This window comes from Gossypium hirsutum, chromosome A01 (genome assembly GCF_007990345.1).
Source record: "Gossypium hirsutum isolate 1008001.06 chromosome A01, Gossypium_hirsutum_v2.1, whole genome shotgun sequence".
Taxonomy (NCBI): Eukaryota; Viridiplantae; Streptophyta; class Magnoliopsida; order Malvales; family Malvaceae; genus Gossypium; species Gossypium hirsutum.
Window position 1 is genome coordinate 3,662,860 of NC_053424.1, and position 17,214 is coordinate 3,680,073.

The window sequence follows — 17,214 nt, forward strand, 5'->3', positions numbered from 1 at the left end:
GTTGAAGAAGAATCTCATCTCTTTGGGGTCGTTAGAATCTAAAGGCCTAGTTGTGACAATACGAGATGGAGTTCTTAAAGCAACTTCAGGAGCATTGGTGATGTTGAAAGGCATAAGAAAGAACAATCTGTATTACTACCAAGGTAGTACAGTGGTCGGGACAACAGCAGCAGCAATTACGAGTACCAAGAAGGACGCTGAGGCAACACAGCTGTGGCATATGCGTTTGGGCCATGCTGGTGAAAAATCCTTGCAAACTCTAGCCAAGCAAGGATTATTGAAAGGTACAAAGACTTGCAAACTTGAATTTTGCGAGCATTGTGTTCTGGGAAAACAACGAAGGGTGAAATTTGGCACTGGGATTCACAATACTAAAGGTATTCTGGATTATGTGCATTCTGATGTATGGGGACCGTCCAAGACTCCATCACTTGGAGGAAGACGTTATTTTGTCACCTTTATTGATGATTTTTCCAGACGAGTTTGGGTGTTTCCTATGAAGAACAAAGATGAGGTGCTTGAAGTTTTCCTTAAGTGGAAAACTAAAGTTGAAAATCAGACAGGAAGGAAGATTAAGGTTCTCCGATCAGACAACGGTGGAGAATATAAAAGCGATCCTTTCCTGAAGATATGCCAAGATTGTGGCATAGTAAGGCACTTCACCGTAGGTGGAACACCGCAACAGAATGGGGTGGCAGAGCGTATGAATCGAACGCTTGTGGAGAAAGTTCGATGTATGTTATCTAATGCTGGATTAGATAGAAAGTTTTGGACTGAGGCTGTGACGTACGCTCAACATCTCATCAATCATTTGCCATCATCTGCTATAAATGGCAAGACTCCTTTGGAGAAATGGTATGGAAAACCTGCTACTGATTATGACACCTTGCGCATTTTTGGTTCTATTGCATATTATCATGTGAAAGAATCAAAGTTAGATCCAAGAGCAAAGAAGGCTCTATTCATGGGCTTCAATGCTGGTGTTAAGGGATATCGTTTGTGGTGTCTAGAGGCAAAGAAGACGATAATCAGTAGGGATGTTACCTTTCATGAATCTGCCATGTTGAATAAGGTAAATCCAGAAGGAGTGAGTAGTACTTCGCAGCAGGTGGAGTGTACTCCGCAGCAGGTGGAGTTTGAGCAGAGTGTGGTAATTCCAGCAAAATGTACCACTAGTGATTCTTCATTGGCAGATGCAGAGTCAGATGAGGAAGAGGTTTCTACCCAAGAACCTCAACAGCAATCAGAGCCAATTGCAGTCAGAAGGCAGAGACGAGAAATTCAGAAACCAGCTCGTTTCACTGACATGGTAGCTTATGCACTTCCAGTTGTTGATAATATTCCATCCACTTACACCGAAGCCATTCAGAGTTTAGAGAATAATAGATGGTTAGGTTCAATGGAAGAGGAAATGCAATCTCTAGAGAAAAACAAGACGTGGAAGCTGGCACAACTACCAAAAGGGAAGAAGGCGATTGGTTGCAAATTTGAAGACACTATTGAAGTTTGTGTTATGAGAAGATGTTCGAAGATGTGGAATATCGCCAAGGTGGAGATTTGTTGAATATTGGCAATATCCCACATTAGGAAAAGATAGAAATGGAGGGGGTTTGGTTTGTTATATATAGAACCCCTCCCCCTTTGGTTGTATCATCTCAAAATCTTCTCCTTTGTAATATTTCTAGAGGAAATATTAATTTGGTAGTGTCCGAGGACGTAAGCTAAATTGGCCGAACCTCGTTAAAACTCTGGTATTTTATTTCTTATTTGTTTGCTTTTATTTAATAGCTTTATGTTGGTTATATTTATTTAGTTATTATTGCTATAAATATCTAAGTGAGTTCTGTCTAGTTGTTGGGTTTTAAGCGGGACCATTGTGACCCCTCCAATTTAACTGGGAATTTTCTTAGTATAATTGTTGGTATAATAATTATCTAAATATTTCTGATAATATTGTTATTAATATTATCGTCGCTTCCGCAACAAAAAGAGTAGTCAATTTCTAATCTTTTTTTTTTCTTGCTTGATCTTTTGTTTGAAACTTGTGGAAATTTCTAAGAAATAACATACGGGGATTTTGGTAATGTTGAATTATTGTTTAGCTTTTTTTTCTTTTTTTTTTTCTGTTGGAAGATACTTCAAATTTCGGAGCATTTGATTGGGTAATTAAACACGAGTTGTCTGTCGACTTGTCGTCTTCTCCACTTTCTTTTATTTATTTGTTTTTGTTATGGATTTGGCCAATCAACAATTTGTATTTGATTCACACTTCACTACGTAAACAAGTACATGTAGAAAAACATTAAAATTAATGGTCCTAACACTCGTAATGAAAGATATTTGTGAGTTCTAACCTTAAAAATAGACATTTCAATCCAAAAAGAAAAATATATAAAACCCTTCATTTTGGTCTAAGGCCCACTTTAAAACGGGTGAAATTTCTTTAACATATAAGTTTAGTATAGTGAATTAAATGTTGTCTTAGCTGATATCATTGTTATTGTAATAATAAAGGGGATGTAAGTTTAAATGTGTTGAAGTGTATTTTATCTTTCGATTTATGGGCGAGGGGGTTTATACGATCATTTGAATATGATTTGTATGGCAATTGAGGATTTTACCAAAAGTGTGTATTTATATACACAAAGGCAAACTGTAAGAGGCTAGCAGTAGACCTACTGATGGACTAAGCCACCCAGCCCAAAAAATAGACAAAAATATAGATTCAGAAATGAGTTTTAGTAAATATATAGGCCCAAAAGATGGACTTGATTAAAAAAATAAGGCCCGTTTAAAAAATAGACCGAGCCTTGAGTAAGGCATTTTTTGCTCTGGCTCGACCAGACCTGAATTCACAAAAGGACAAAAAAATTGTTATTCACAAAAGGACAAAATAAGACCCATTTAAAAAATGTTGTTTTAAGGCTTTAACAAAATTTTTGACTCATTTTTCAAGTTGGCACAACTCGGCCCATGAGCACTTCTAACTGGCAGGGGCCTTGGTTCCTTTTAAAAATGAAAAATTTTAGCTATCACTCTAAAAACAATAATATTACAATTTAATCAATGATATAATTATACTTTGACTCTCTAATCTAAAAAAATATTTAAACCCTTAAAAATAATAGAATTATAAATTAATACATTATAAAATTATATTTTTATCTCTTAAAATATTTAAAACTCAATTTTGGCCTCCATAAAAATTTTCTAACTATCTCATATATATATATATATATTCTTAAATATATCCTAAAATGTTTGAGATCTTGCTAATCTCACTAGTGATTAAATATAAATGAGATAATTGCTTTTATAATAATATCGAGAGAATTATATTTTGAACCTAAAGTCATGTATAAGTTTTCATAGAATTAATTAAAAAATAAATCAAGTTGACTAATAGCTAGTTAACCAAAAATATTAGCCATAATAATATATAAATTCTTTTTTTTAATTTTTTTTTAGAAAATGATAGTATTATGCAATTCATTAGATAAAACCATAATTAAGAGGAAATAGATATATTATGATCTCTTCTTAACAAGTTCATGATCAAATAAACGTATCAAAGAACTACTTGTATCAACATATTTAGCATATTTAGTCATGTGATTAACAACACTATTAAGAGTTCTCTACATATGTCAAATACGAATCTTCCATTTCTGACGCAAAACTTGATGTAATAGCCACAATTTCGCTAAACTACTATAGACAAAAGTAATTTTGTGGCATATTTAAGGTTTTTTCTCCATCGTTTGTTTTTCTTCTTGTCTTTTATAATTCAATGAATCCAAGAACCAAATTGCAAATAGGTCGGTTTGGGATTATGTGGATGAATTTAACACATGCCAAACTATGTGGTTGATGATTCGAACCAATACATTTGACTAGAAAATGAGTTATTTTTTTTCCTTTTTCTTTTAAAATTTTGTTTTCACCCATCATTAATGCTTACAATTTTCGAGATTTACATTCCAATGGTTTGAAAAATGAAATTCTTGTAGGAAATTATAAATAATTCATCATCATTTGTAAATATATTATTTTCATTTATGAGCTAAAAATATTACGTCTAATAATACAAACTTCCATTCAATTTTTTCTACCCAACTTTGTCACACAATCAATTGATCATATGGTCATATCACATGTTTGGTCAAGCCACATGGTCTTATTGGTAGCATTATCACTTCTTCTTTTTTCTCATTTTATTGTAAATTTAAATTAACAAATGCATGGAAAGTTTGAAAATTGGAAGAAAAATTTTTTTAGTAATTATAAAAAAACACACACACACACAAAATAATCATATTGCAAACGGAAAAGAGAAATGCCCATAGTGTTTTGGGCTTTCCTTTTAATTATTAACATTTAAGGCCTTGTATGGCTATTGGGTAAGCTAACCCAAGATTGCAAGGCTTAAAAAGGTTGGGTTTTGCCTTTTGAAATAGACTACTGATTTTAATTCTAATTATTTTACTTACATTCTAATACAATTTTATTAACTTTACTTTTACTATAACGATCCATTATTAGTTGGTACCAAAATGATTTTATATCAAAAATTGATATATATCAAATATACTAAAAGCATATTCATTGCAATACTTTGGAAGTAAAAGTTTTCATAGACTAAATTAGATGAAGTCATTGCATTGCATTAATACTACTTGTCTGAGTTTGGTGTAGTTTGAAATATAAGCTTTAAATTTTATTGAAATCTGCTCATATTTGTAAATTGATAACCCAAACTCATTTAAGTCCTCCCATATATATATATTATAAAATTAAGTTACAAACAAGAGAAAAAAATTACATCAATACGATCTGAACTTGGGTTATTGAGATGTCAACAAGAGGCTTTAACAACTGTTCCATTATGCTATTGACTATGTATATGGGAAGGGATCTACTTACATCTTACACGCTTTCGTATCTATTTATATGTTTAATATTTTAACGATCCAAACTTTAAATTAAAATTTATATATAGTTTTGAGATTTATCTCAAAAATTATTTTTTTTCTTATATAAACTAGGCTTAAGTTTGGGAAGAAAAGAATTATTTTAGGGCTTGATGGGCTTGTTTGGTTGAATTTTATTTTTAAGGGTTAGCTTTGGTAGGTGAAAGGGCTTGTCTTCTCCTATTTATTAAATATTTATTTTTAGATCAAAAGTAGAGAATAGAGCAATCAATTTTCATTTTATTAATAATTAAAATTACGAAGTTTTACATGTATTGAATACATCATACCATATAATTTTTCATTATTAATTATATATATTTATAAATCTCTTCAAATAAAAATCTAATTCTTTTAAATTGAAAAAAAAAACAGAGTTCTCAAAATATTCATAGAAAATCAACATGAATTGATTTAATTGATTGAATTCCTATTTTTATTTTAATAAATTTAAAAAATAAAATTAATTAAATAAAAAACCAAAGAAACCCAAGTGATCATCCAAATTTGGTCATTATTTTCCATTTTAAGGGAAAAATTACTCGGTGTGTTACCAAACCCAAACTCACGGATAGTGAGACCATCATAAGCCGCCTACTTTCTTTTCTGCTGCTCTGCATTCGAGTTTCCCACTCCCCCTTGTACCTTGTAAGAATAAAGACAAAGCCGCCCCGTTTATGGATCATTAAAAATGTTGTCTTGATGGAAAATATTTGCAATTAACCTGCTAAAAAGACAAAATTCAACAAGGTAGTTTTGCTCTCTCCTATCCTTTTCAAATTGTTATTGGTTTTTTTGGATATAGCTTGTTTGGGGGGGGGGATTTTCTTTGATTTTTCAGCTAGAAAAATGTACTAGCTTGATTGGTTTTTTGGGTAAATTTCAATTATTGGAAACTTGGGTATTTATGTTTACCTTCTTCTCTTCCAAACCCACCATTTCTTTCTTTCTAATTCCAGGTCAAGCTTTTGCTTTCAGCTGTGAACAAAAGATTCTATTTTTTCTTTTAATGATTTGGGGATTGGATAATACGAGTGATTTAATTGGTCTCACGAGTGTAATTTTGTTTTGATTGTTTGATTTACTGTAGAAGATATTTATGTATTACTTGACTACAAACTGCTTTATCGTTTTCATGGTCTACTTTTCATTTTACTTTGATTTTACAAGTTCTACAAAGTTGGGTATGTCTTTTCAAGTGTCACCGTTATCACAGATTTGTGTGAAGTGCATAATTCTAGTGGCTTCTGCTAGTTTGTTGGATTGAACCTCTTTTGTTCTTTTATGGTTTTTGCTATCATAATATGAGAATCTTTTTCCTCTTTTGTTGAATTTCTTGCCGACTTTCATTAATTAACCTGATAACTTAGTGTTTGTAACTGCTAGATATTGCAGAATTTAAGCGTCTTTCTCAATGTTGTGAATCATGCATATTGGTGTTTGAATGTTATGATCTACCTTTCTCCTTCAGGTATATGAAGGAGTGAGAGCTTAGGTGGTTCAATCAGAATGGATGCTTGCAATTGCATTGAGCCGCAATGGCCGCCAGATGATCTGTTAATGAAATATCAATATATTTCCGACTTCTTCATTGCGCTTGCTTATTTCTCAACTCCTCCAGAGCTTATTAACTTGTGGACTTTTACAATGCATACGAGAACCGTGGCAATGGCAATGACGACTGCCGTGGTATCACGTGCAACTGCCTTGATGCTGGTACATATTATTCCTGATGTATTGAGTGTCAAAACCCGAGAATTATTTTTGAAAATTAAGGCCGCCGAGCTCGATAGAGAAATGGGTCTAATTCGTACACAAGAGGAAACATGAGAATTATTTTTCAAAAGTATATATGTATATATATCTATCGGCATTTATCCAATGGCCTAAGAACGTACTAAACTATTCAAGAATGAATCGAACCACCCTTGCTTGCACCATATCAGCCTCACAAACCAAGACTAAATCGTAGCAAAGAACAAATGGGAGATTTGCGAACCCTGCCTTGCCAGACGAATTGAATGCCACTCATTTTTATCAACAGCATGTTTAATACCATGTCGTAGGCACTCCATCCCAAGGACAAATAGATAGGACAATAAGGATCGTCTTTTGTAATTCCACTTGTCGGTTTGAACTCTTCAGCTAATTGCCTAATCCCCCATTCCACAGCACTTGCATTGAAGAAGATGAGAAGATGAGATGCATCGCATAATTAACTGAACAAGCAGTCCTAGGAATCGTGCTTAGTTCAAATTATCCTCTAAGAAATCCCATTGCACTTTATCATAAGTTTTCTCCAAATCTACCTTGATAGTCTTCCACCCAACCTTTGAATAACTTCTTAGGCAATAAGAATATCATCCCTGATGCCTCTACTCGGAATAGAATTAACTTGATTTGGTTCCACTAGCTGCAGTATAGTCCATATCAATCTATTAACAATTATCTTAGTAATTAATTTATAAAACAAAGTACACAAATTAATCGAACGAAGGTGGGCGAGAAAGACTCCAAAGTCTATTGCATATGTTGATTAATGATGTTAGAATTTAGCTACCAAACTTTCTCAATCTTACGATCTTGAGGGGTTTCCAAATAACTTCATAAAGGTAATTGCACTAATATCTCCGAATCATGATGTTGATCCTTAAGCTGCAAATCATACTTATTACATCTTCAAACAATCTGACATCATATCAATTAGATTCTTCTAATACTAAAATTTTTTAACATGTCAAATCTTATGTGATATAATTTAAAATATATTTTTTAAATGTTTTAAAAATAATTTTGAGGTTTTCAAAGTTTTTTATGGAAGCTTTATTATTTACTTTTTTTTTTCAGTTTTACTGTTTTTCTTGTTACTTACTTTTAAAAGTTATGCAATCATTTTTATTATTATTAAAGAGTAATTTTATGATCCACCATAATTCGGGTAACCACTATTTCAATTAAAAAAAAAGAGTAAAGGCATCCATGAAAAATAAGAAAAGAAAATGTGTAGGTTATGATAAATAAAAATCATTAGAGTTCTGTATCATTTGTAAACTAAACTACAAGTTTTGTTCCTCACAACCACCTATTAGAAAACCCCTTTCCATAAATTTGTTGTTTCCTTTTGCTTTTTGCACAAGAAACTCAAAAAGAAAATTATTTTGCACTTACTCCTCTATGTTTCTTTTAAATCCTCCGGCTTTGCCTGCAATGTAGTGATCCTTTCATGGTCTTCCCCTTTTTTTTTTTGGGGGGGGGGGGGTTTATGTTTCCCTGTAATTGGTTGGTAACGAGACACTGTCTTTGTGCTTATATTGCCTCGAAAAGAACTCGATGCTCCAAAAGATCCGTTAAAACACTTCTCATTTTATCAAGTGAAACAGGTTTCAATATAACACCATCCATACCGACTCTCATGCAGTTCTCTTTCGTCACCTTGTCCGTATTTCCGGTGAGCGCTACTATTATCGGCCTTTCATGGCGCTTTGTGAATTTCTCGTTTATGCGGATTGCGACTTCGTAACCATCCATACCAGGAACACAAACATCCATGAAAACAACCTTGTGCTCATGAGAAACTACATGCAAACACTCTTCACTCGAGCTTACCATCGTTACATCACACCCAAGATGCACAAGAAGCCCCTTAGTCACCATCCGGCTAACCCTGCAATGATGGCATAACAACTCCATGTTCATTCACTTGGCATGGAGGAAAAAAACAGTACTCATAATCGAATTATTCCTACATCAGTCCATCAATCGAAAACACCCCATCCCATTTAATGTAACAATTTATCAGCTCGGTGAAAAGCATGTTTTTATCATATGCAAATCATAATGATAGCAGTGTGAATTTACCATTAATGCATATGGAAGAAGCATACATGAAAATAATATGTAACTAAACAAGCAAGAAACACGAGTACCAGATATATCTTATCATCTGTAACTACGAAATATGATAAAAAAAACATAATCAAATAAATAGGATTTAACATGAACACGATGAAACTGACCCATTCTCATCCATAACCAGAACTTTAAGCCCGGGAAAAGCTGTTGGACCATGATTTGTTGGTACTTTAGGCATGAAAGGAAGTTTAGGTTCGTTCAACCGTTCCGGGATGCCGAGTTTTACCATGAAGATAGCAGTACATCCCTTACCAAGACCGTCACTCTCGATCCAAATATGTCCCTCCATTAGATTTACGAATCTGATCACATAATAAAGAAGGTAAAACATCAGGCAGATAGCTCAAAAATCAAAAACACCAGTATAGAGGTTGGTCTGAAGCCAACGCACTACAACAATAACCGAGATGCTAACTAAGTGCACAGAAAAAGTGTACCTCTTACAAATGGCAAGACCTAGACCACTGCCACCAGAGTTTCGTGTTGCCATTGATTGAGTTTGTGCAAATTTGGTAAATAACTTTGGAATATCTTGGGGGCTAATCCCTACACCTGACTCTTTCACCTACACCAGAAGCGAAGAAGCATAAACATTAATCAACCACTAAAGATAAAGCATAATACAACTGGCAACAACAGAACCAACCTGTACACGCAAATAAAAGTGATTATCGCTAGGCACAGGGAAAAATTCAGGGGTCCGAGAATCTCTCAGTAATTCTGATTTTGCAACAATAGCAGTGATTGAAATGCTGCCCTCCTTTGAAAACTTCACAGCATTACCAACGACATTTAAAATTGTTTGCATCAGGTGCTTCTCATCACCAATGGCATATTCAGGCAAGTCCGGAGCCAAATTTAATGAAACATGAAGCTTTTTAACAGATGCAATGGGCTTGATCAAGTTAAGGACCTACAGCACAATAAAAGCATGTTACTATAATGAAAAAACACTGGGTAGCAATTTTAAAAATTTTCCAGAAGCCAAAAAATGAAATTCTACCTCTCTGAATACGGCAAAAAGGTTAAAAGTTCCAAGGTCTAGTTGAAGGCTGCCATCTTCCAGCCTCGAAAGATCCAATACATCATTTATTAGAGTTGAAAGAAGGTTACTACTCTTGAGAATCGTTTCAACCATCAGACGTTGTTCAGGTGTTAATTCAGTTTCCTGCAGTAAAGAAGATAGAGCAATAATAGCATGCATTGGGGTTCTCATCTCGTGATTCATAACAGCCAAGAAATCATTTCGAGCACGGATGGCCGTCTCTGCTTCTCTTCTGGCAAGGTCAAGTGCCACATTCTGCTCCATAAGAAGATCCCTAGCCCTCATTGACTCTTCTAAAATTGCAGCATGCGAAAGAGCAACGGCCACCTGATTCATTATACAAATGTACAAATCAAGTGCTTTTAGCAACATTGATATCTGGACCACATGCAACAATCAAAGAGCGACAAACTTAGTTACCTGATCAGCAACTACTTCAACAAGCTCCAGTTCGTGGACATGCCATTGCCTTGCACTATCTGAAGGGAGCATCAAAACCATCAAAGCATATCGTTTTGTTGAAAGCTCCGGCCAATCATTAATTTGGAAGTTAGAGAGATGCAGGAGTGGGACACGAACAGCAACCACCTCCCCAGGCATGTACTTCCCTGCAGGGCGTATTCGTGCAACGGGACAATTTGGGGATATTTTTACTGCATGACTGCTACTAAATACCTGATTGATCACAGGAAGATGGATTGGCACAGTATACCCAACTGGATTCTGTTGACGAAGAGTGTATGAAAGTTGGAGCTCAAGTCCAGTACGTGTTGGCATCCACAGGGCACATTCTTCTAGTGCCAAAGTTCGACCCAATTCAACAAGAGTGGTTTTTAATATTGTATGTCTATCCAAAGTGCTTCTGATCTCATGTGTAAGCATCCTGACATGTCGACCTGTTTCCTCTTGTGTACGAATTAGACCCATTTCTCTATCTAGCTCGGCGGCCTTATTTTTCAAAATAATTCTCGGGTTTTAACACTCAATAAATCAGGAATAATATGCACCAGCATCAAGGCAGTTGCACAGGATACCACAGCAGTAAAAACCTTAGCAGTTGTCATTACCATAGCCACAGTTCTCGTATGCATTGTAAAAGTCCACAGGTTAATAAGATGCGTTGCACCACAAAGTACTATAAAGGCACCAAATTGCACAAGTACCCATCTATATGGAAACACGGCAGATTTCTTCACAAAGTATATAAGCTCTAAAGGAATTGAGAAATAAGCAAGTGCAATGAAGAAGTCGGAAATATATTGATATTTCATTAACAGATCATCTGGTGGCCATTGCGGCTCAATACAATTGCAAGAATCCATTCTGATTGAATCACCTAGGCTCTCACTCCTTCTTCATATACCTAAAGGAGAAAGGTAGATCATAACATGCAAAGAACAATATGCATGATTGACAACATTAAGAAAGACATTTAGATTCTGTAATACCTAACAATTACATACACTAAGTTATCAGTTTAATCAATGAAAGTCGGCAACAAATTCAACAGAAAAAGAAAAACAATTTCTCATACTATGATAGCAAAACCATAAAAGAACAAAAGAGGCTCAATCCAACACTTCACACAAATATGTGATAACAGTGACACTTGAAAAGACATACCCAAGTTCTAGAACTTGTAAAATCGAAGTAAAATGAAAAGTAGACCATGAAAACGATAAAGCAGTTTGTAGTCAAGTAATATATAAATATCTTCCACAGTAAATCAAACAATCAAAACAAAATTACACTCGTGAGACCAATTAAATCACTCATATTATCCAATCCCCAAATCATTAAAAGAAAAAATAGAATATTTTGTTCACAGCTGAAAGCAAAAGCTTGACCTGGAATCAGAAAGAAAGAAATGGTGGGTTTGGAAGAGAAGAAGGTAAACATAAATACCCAAGTTTCCAATAATTGAAATTTACCCAAAAAACCAATCAAGCTAGTAAATTTTTCTAGCTGAAAAATCAAAGAAAATTCCCCCCCCCCAAAAAAACAAGCTATATCCAAAAAAAATCAAAAACAATTTGAAAATGATAGGAGAGAGCAAAACTACCTTGTTGAATTTTGTCTTTTTAGCAGCTTAATTGCAAATATTTTCCTTCAAGACAACATTTTTAACGATCTATAAAGGGGAGGGCTTTGTCTTTGTTCTTACAAGGGGGAGTGGGAAACTCGAATGTAGACACAGCAGAAAAGAAAGTAGGCGGCTTATGATGGTCTCACTTACCTGTGAGATTGGGTTTGGTAACAGACGAACTAATCAAGTCCGCTTCGACCTTTTGAGTTATTACTTGGTTCATTAATGATGTGGGACCCTATGAGGTCATGATGTATGGCTGAGATTATGTTTGAGTTTCACAGATGGGTGAGGATAGACTGTTGTAATCTTCCCCCTAAAAATGGAAATGGTGACCCAGTTTGGATGACAACTTGTGTTTCCTTGGTTTTCCTTTTTTGAATTTTTATTTTTGCTATTAGTTAATTAATCGAACAACTTGTATTTTTTTTTTGTATTTTTCGAGCAATAATTGGTATTTCTCTCCTTACATTATTTTCCTTTATTCAAAAAATTTAAGGAAAAGAAGGTTATCTTCCTTCTTAGTTAGATATATTATCGGTCCATAAAAAGATTAAAAATTAATATCTTTAAATAATTTACTGAAAAATAATTATCGATGAGACTTAAACTTTAATACTTATTAAAATAAAAATAGAAATTCAATTTCTCTTAATATTTTGGGAACTCTTTTTTTGTAATTTAATAGAATTGAATATTTTATTTAGAGAGATTTATAATATATATATATATGGTTAATGATGAAAATTTATATGGTATATACGTAAAAATTCGTAATTTTAATTATAAATTGAAAATTGATTGCTATATGCTTTTGAATTAAAACAAAAATAATAGCTTTCAAAAAATTAAATAATAAAATATTTAGTAAATAGGAGAGGAGAGGCCCATTGACCTAGCAAATCTAACCCATAAAACTAGTATTCAACCCAAGAAGCCCTAAAATAAACCTTTTCTTTATAAGAATATATATATTATAATTTATTGATAATAGGCCCAAATTATACATGTATTATACTTAATTTTGATAATTTCTTGAATGAGATGTAATTAATTTTAAGTTTATTATATCATTTTTTTATTAGGTGCAAAAGTAAGATTGGAAAGTTAAGAAAAGTCGTTGATTCGGGTTGTCGTAAAAGTTTGAGCTAGAGAACCAATTGAAGGACTATGGTCGATATGGAATCGTAAGATCTAAACCTACACTTAAAAACCTTCATTCTAGTATTTCTTATTTCTCTAGTTTAAGAGATAGGCATCTTTGTCTTAGAAAGCTATATTGGAACAAAGTCAAAAAGAGCTCGTTGATTCGATGTTGATAGTTATACAATTGGAAGTACCGAATCAATTGTCTATCGTTTTCAGTCTACCGTAGAACACATTAGCATGTCCAATTAAGTAGTTGGTTAGATCTGTCAAGGGAAATAGCAATTAGATCTAAATGACCCGCGCGATTGAGGCTATTGGTTCGAGTTGGATCCTTTTAGTTCACAAAGCTACCAAAGAGCTAAATTGTTAACACATGTTTCATGGTTGTTCGTTCAGTAAGGGTTAGTTGTTGGGCATTCCCACAATTAATTTACATGCGGAAAGGTTGGTGGTCTGAGGCGTCCTCAATCACTATAACTAACTTATCGATTGAAAGAGATAATTTGTTATCAGATATAGGTTCAAACCAAAGTAAAATCAAGCCTAAAGCTATAATTTCATCATATGGGTTTATTTAATTTATTTTTTTTGCTTACTTTTACAATTATTTTGATTTTAATTATTTTTAATTTTATCAAATTTAAATTTCCTTTTAATTTTTGCACAGGCCGTCACACGTCGTGGGCATATAGCTGCCTAGACGTGTAATTTGGTTGGACCAAACAACAATTTTAGATATCTCAGTTCCTGTGGGATCGACCCTACTTCATATACTACTATTTATTTATTGTTTAGGCGTAAGAAATTATTATTTTTGATGGATTTGACATTCATCAAATTTTGGCGCCGTTGTTGAGGACTAACAATAATCTAATTTTGTTTTTTTTTTCCTTAATGATCAGGTCAAGATTAAGAGAACCACTAGAATTTGATCTCGAAATCAAGAAAACTTCCTGAATGTTACGAAGAGAAGTAAAAAGATGCGGTAAACAACTAGAAGGGTCTAAAATGTCAAATGATAAAATCAGAGATGAAAATACAATAGTGATAGAGGTCACCGACACCACCATATGCCACCCTTAGTCGACCCTGCTCTCGCTTATTCGACACCACTAACAACCTTTTCACACAACCGTCGCACCTTCCAAAACCACTCAACATTGCTGTAACCGTCTTTGCCCCTCCATTTCTCAAGTTATAAACCCTCCGTTGAACACACACACCACAGCTACCTCTACCCCTCAACACAACCTCATTTACCGTACTTTTCCCCAACCTGAAAAACACCCTTAAATCGACCGTACCCTCAACTGACATTAAACGAAACCTCGTCTATACCAATCCAACCCTTAACTGAAGTTGAACAAAAATTCTTTCATATCGACTCTCGTCGAACGAAACCATCTCCATATCGACGTTTGTCGATCGAACAGAAACCACACCACCACCATGATTAGAACCTGTAATCGAGTCATTTAGGAATCGTCGTCTGCTATCAACCATTGCCGCCACCACTTTTTGGCACCTCTAATCATTAACATCGATGATGACAACCTGACACCACCACCTCAAACCCCCTACAACCTCCCACCAATAAATCGAACCTCATTGACACCGTCACTCACCATCCTAATATAGAAGTTTGACACCATTTAGTGTCATTCCACCTTTTGTCAACCCAATTGACTCGGATGACAATGGGTATTCCACACCAGATATGCCACCCTCACCACTTCGCCTTATGTTCAATGTCAAACCATCTGACCAAGTCGACCTGACAAAAACGCATGATGCGGCCCCATCTAGCACTTGCGAGCTACCCAACACACAGAAGCATGAACAAGCAACATGTTCAACCACTACATGGTTGTGCAAATAGTAACAACTGCCACGCTCATTGAATCCAGAATCGGTGCAATCTACACACGACAATACTAATGCCATTGATATGCTGAGCCTAGTAACCAACGACCATGAACCGTATTTTCAACCACTGATGAGGTCGTTGAGAGCACAAAAAATATCCTATTTCCTGTAAAATAATGAAAAAGAAATAGTAAATGGGAAGTGGGGTCGAATCCTCAGGGACCGGATTATACGAATGCTTGTCTCTCAAAATCCTGGGCAGAATCGTGCCCAAGAAAACCTGCGTTCCTGGAAAAAAATAAAAAATAGAATTTAAGAAATGATTTTGGAAGCGAAAATAAAATAAAAACAGAATTTAAAGTTTACTGAAATTATGATTACGAAAATAATAAAAATAATAAAAAGAGTTTTAAGAGAAAAGAAATTCTTATGGGAAAGTTCCATCCTCCGGTTGTCTCATTCCGCCTTGGGCTCAATCCTTGGCTTTTGGATGATCCTTCTCGACTCAAGTAATCCAGTTATAGTGGAAGAGGATGCCTACGACCACCAGCTCCATAGATTAGATTTAAGATTTTTAGGGAACCTGACTCTAGCCAGTAATCTATGCTAGATCAACGCTTCTCAATGGCGAATCCCACGCCATTTTGTCTCTTTGGCTCGCCAACCTCTGACGCAGTAAGTTAACGAACCGACTATGCAGTCCTTCCAAAACATACAAAGCGGCCGCCTTTGCATATATTGAAAAGCTTACTTCTTAAAGGCCATGGACGGAAGCGTCAGCTCGTAGTGTGGAGAAACGATGAATACTTGGCGAGAATGCTAAGTACGGATTCTAGGCCTCAATAACCCTTTTTGGGGAAATATTGACAACTTTTGGCTAGAAGGTTTTTTAGTGGCTCATGATAATGGAGGGAAAGTAAATAAATAAAAATATGGAAAAAGAAATTTTATTGAAAAGAAATATAAAAGAATAAAAACTTTTGGGGGAGAGTGTTTACAAAAAAAGATGCCCCAAAATAGAGTCACTTCACCCCCTATTTATAGTGCTAGGGAGATAGTCTAATTGAGCTTAAATTCTAAAAAGATAAATACATTTAATTAAAGATAAGCAAAGATAATTAAAATAAAATCCTAAATTTGAATAATCTTAATAATTATCTTAATATTAATTATCCTAATAGAATAAAATAAAATAGAGCCTTCTAAAATAAAATCTCTTCTATTTGCTTTTAAGTCCTTGTGCCTTCCATGTTCGCACTTTTGGCACCATATTTGTCCCACGTTGCATATTGGCCCATTTAATCTCCAAATTGACGCTTTTTCCCTTGAATTTACTTTTCGTCTCCAATTTTGTCCCTAAAAGATAAAAAGAAATAAATAGCTCAAATTAGTAGGCTCAAGCTCAAAATAAACACATGATTAATATATAAAAACACGTCATTTTAGAGTATTATCAAATTCCCCCTACTTAGCCCATGCTTGCCCTCAAGTATGGTTCTTATCGACTGTGAAAGCTAGATTCTGCCATAAAAGAAATACCACTCCAAAGTTTCATAAAAATTAGTTTAAAACGCATATGTAAAATAAAGAGACCTCTAAGCTTGCTTTAAGTAAAACAGAAAAAGTATTCCAATTATTTCACACAAAAATTAAAATCGACTTGAGTTATGCCATTTAGGTAAATTACCAAACCTACTAAGACACCTTAATTATTTCCTCCTTTAGTCCCTGAAGTGCAACTTTATTAGTACTTATTTTTTTCTTCTTCTTTTTTTCCTTTTTTGATTTTTTTTTAAATTTTATTATTATTTATTTACTTAGGAATATATTAAACCTTTTGACGCGAAGAGAGATGACAACCCAAGCACCCCGCCCCGGTTACTCAGCCCAACATACTCCTAAAATTATTTATTTCCAGTTAGCGGAGTTTTACCCAACACATCACACAACCTTTTGACGCGAAGTAGAATGACAACCCAAGCACCCTACCCCGGTTACTCAGTCAGTCACGATTTGAGCCATACTCATAACCTCGGCTAGCGGAGTTTTACTTGTCACGTCACACAACCTTTTGACGCGAAGTAGAATGACAACCCAAGCACCCTACCCCGGTTACTCAGTCAGTCACGATCTAAGCTGTACTCATAACCATGGAAAACATTTATTAAAAATTAAACGATATTTAA

The 17,214-nt window shown here is 34.5% G+C and overlaps 1 protein-coding gene and 1 long non-coding RNA gene across 2 annotated transcripts; one reads left to right on the top strand and one right to left on the bottom strand.

The window, feature by feature from the left end:
• The first annotated feature begins 5,496 nt into the window (after positions 1 to 5,496).
• LOC107932650 (uncharacterized) lies at positions 5,497 to 6,910 on the top strand. Its single transcript, XR_001693459.2, has 2 exons — positions 5,497 to 5,720; positions 6,442 to 6,910. It is a non-coding gene; the product is annotated as an uncharacterized lncRNA (long non-coding RNA).
• A 1,047-nt stretch (positions 6,911 to 7,957) lies between these two features.
• LOC107932670 (ethylene receptor) lies at positions 7,958 to 12,186 on the bottom strand. Its single transcript, XM_016864729.2, is given in 8 exon segments — positions 7,958 to 8,634; positions 8,987 to 9,184; positions 9,320 to 9,447; positions 9,529 to 9,795; positions 9,886 to 10,254; positions 10,348 to 10,886; positions 10,889 to 11,290; positions 11,990 to 12,186. Coding segments are annotated over 7 exon segments (2,220 nt in total). The 5' UTR covers positions 11,250 to 11,290; positions 11,990 to 12,186; the 3' UTR covers positions 7,958 to 8,276.
• Positions 12,187 to 17,214: the final 5,028 nt, after the last annotated feature.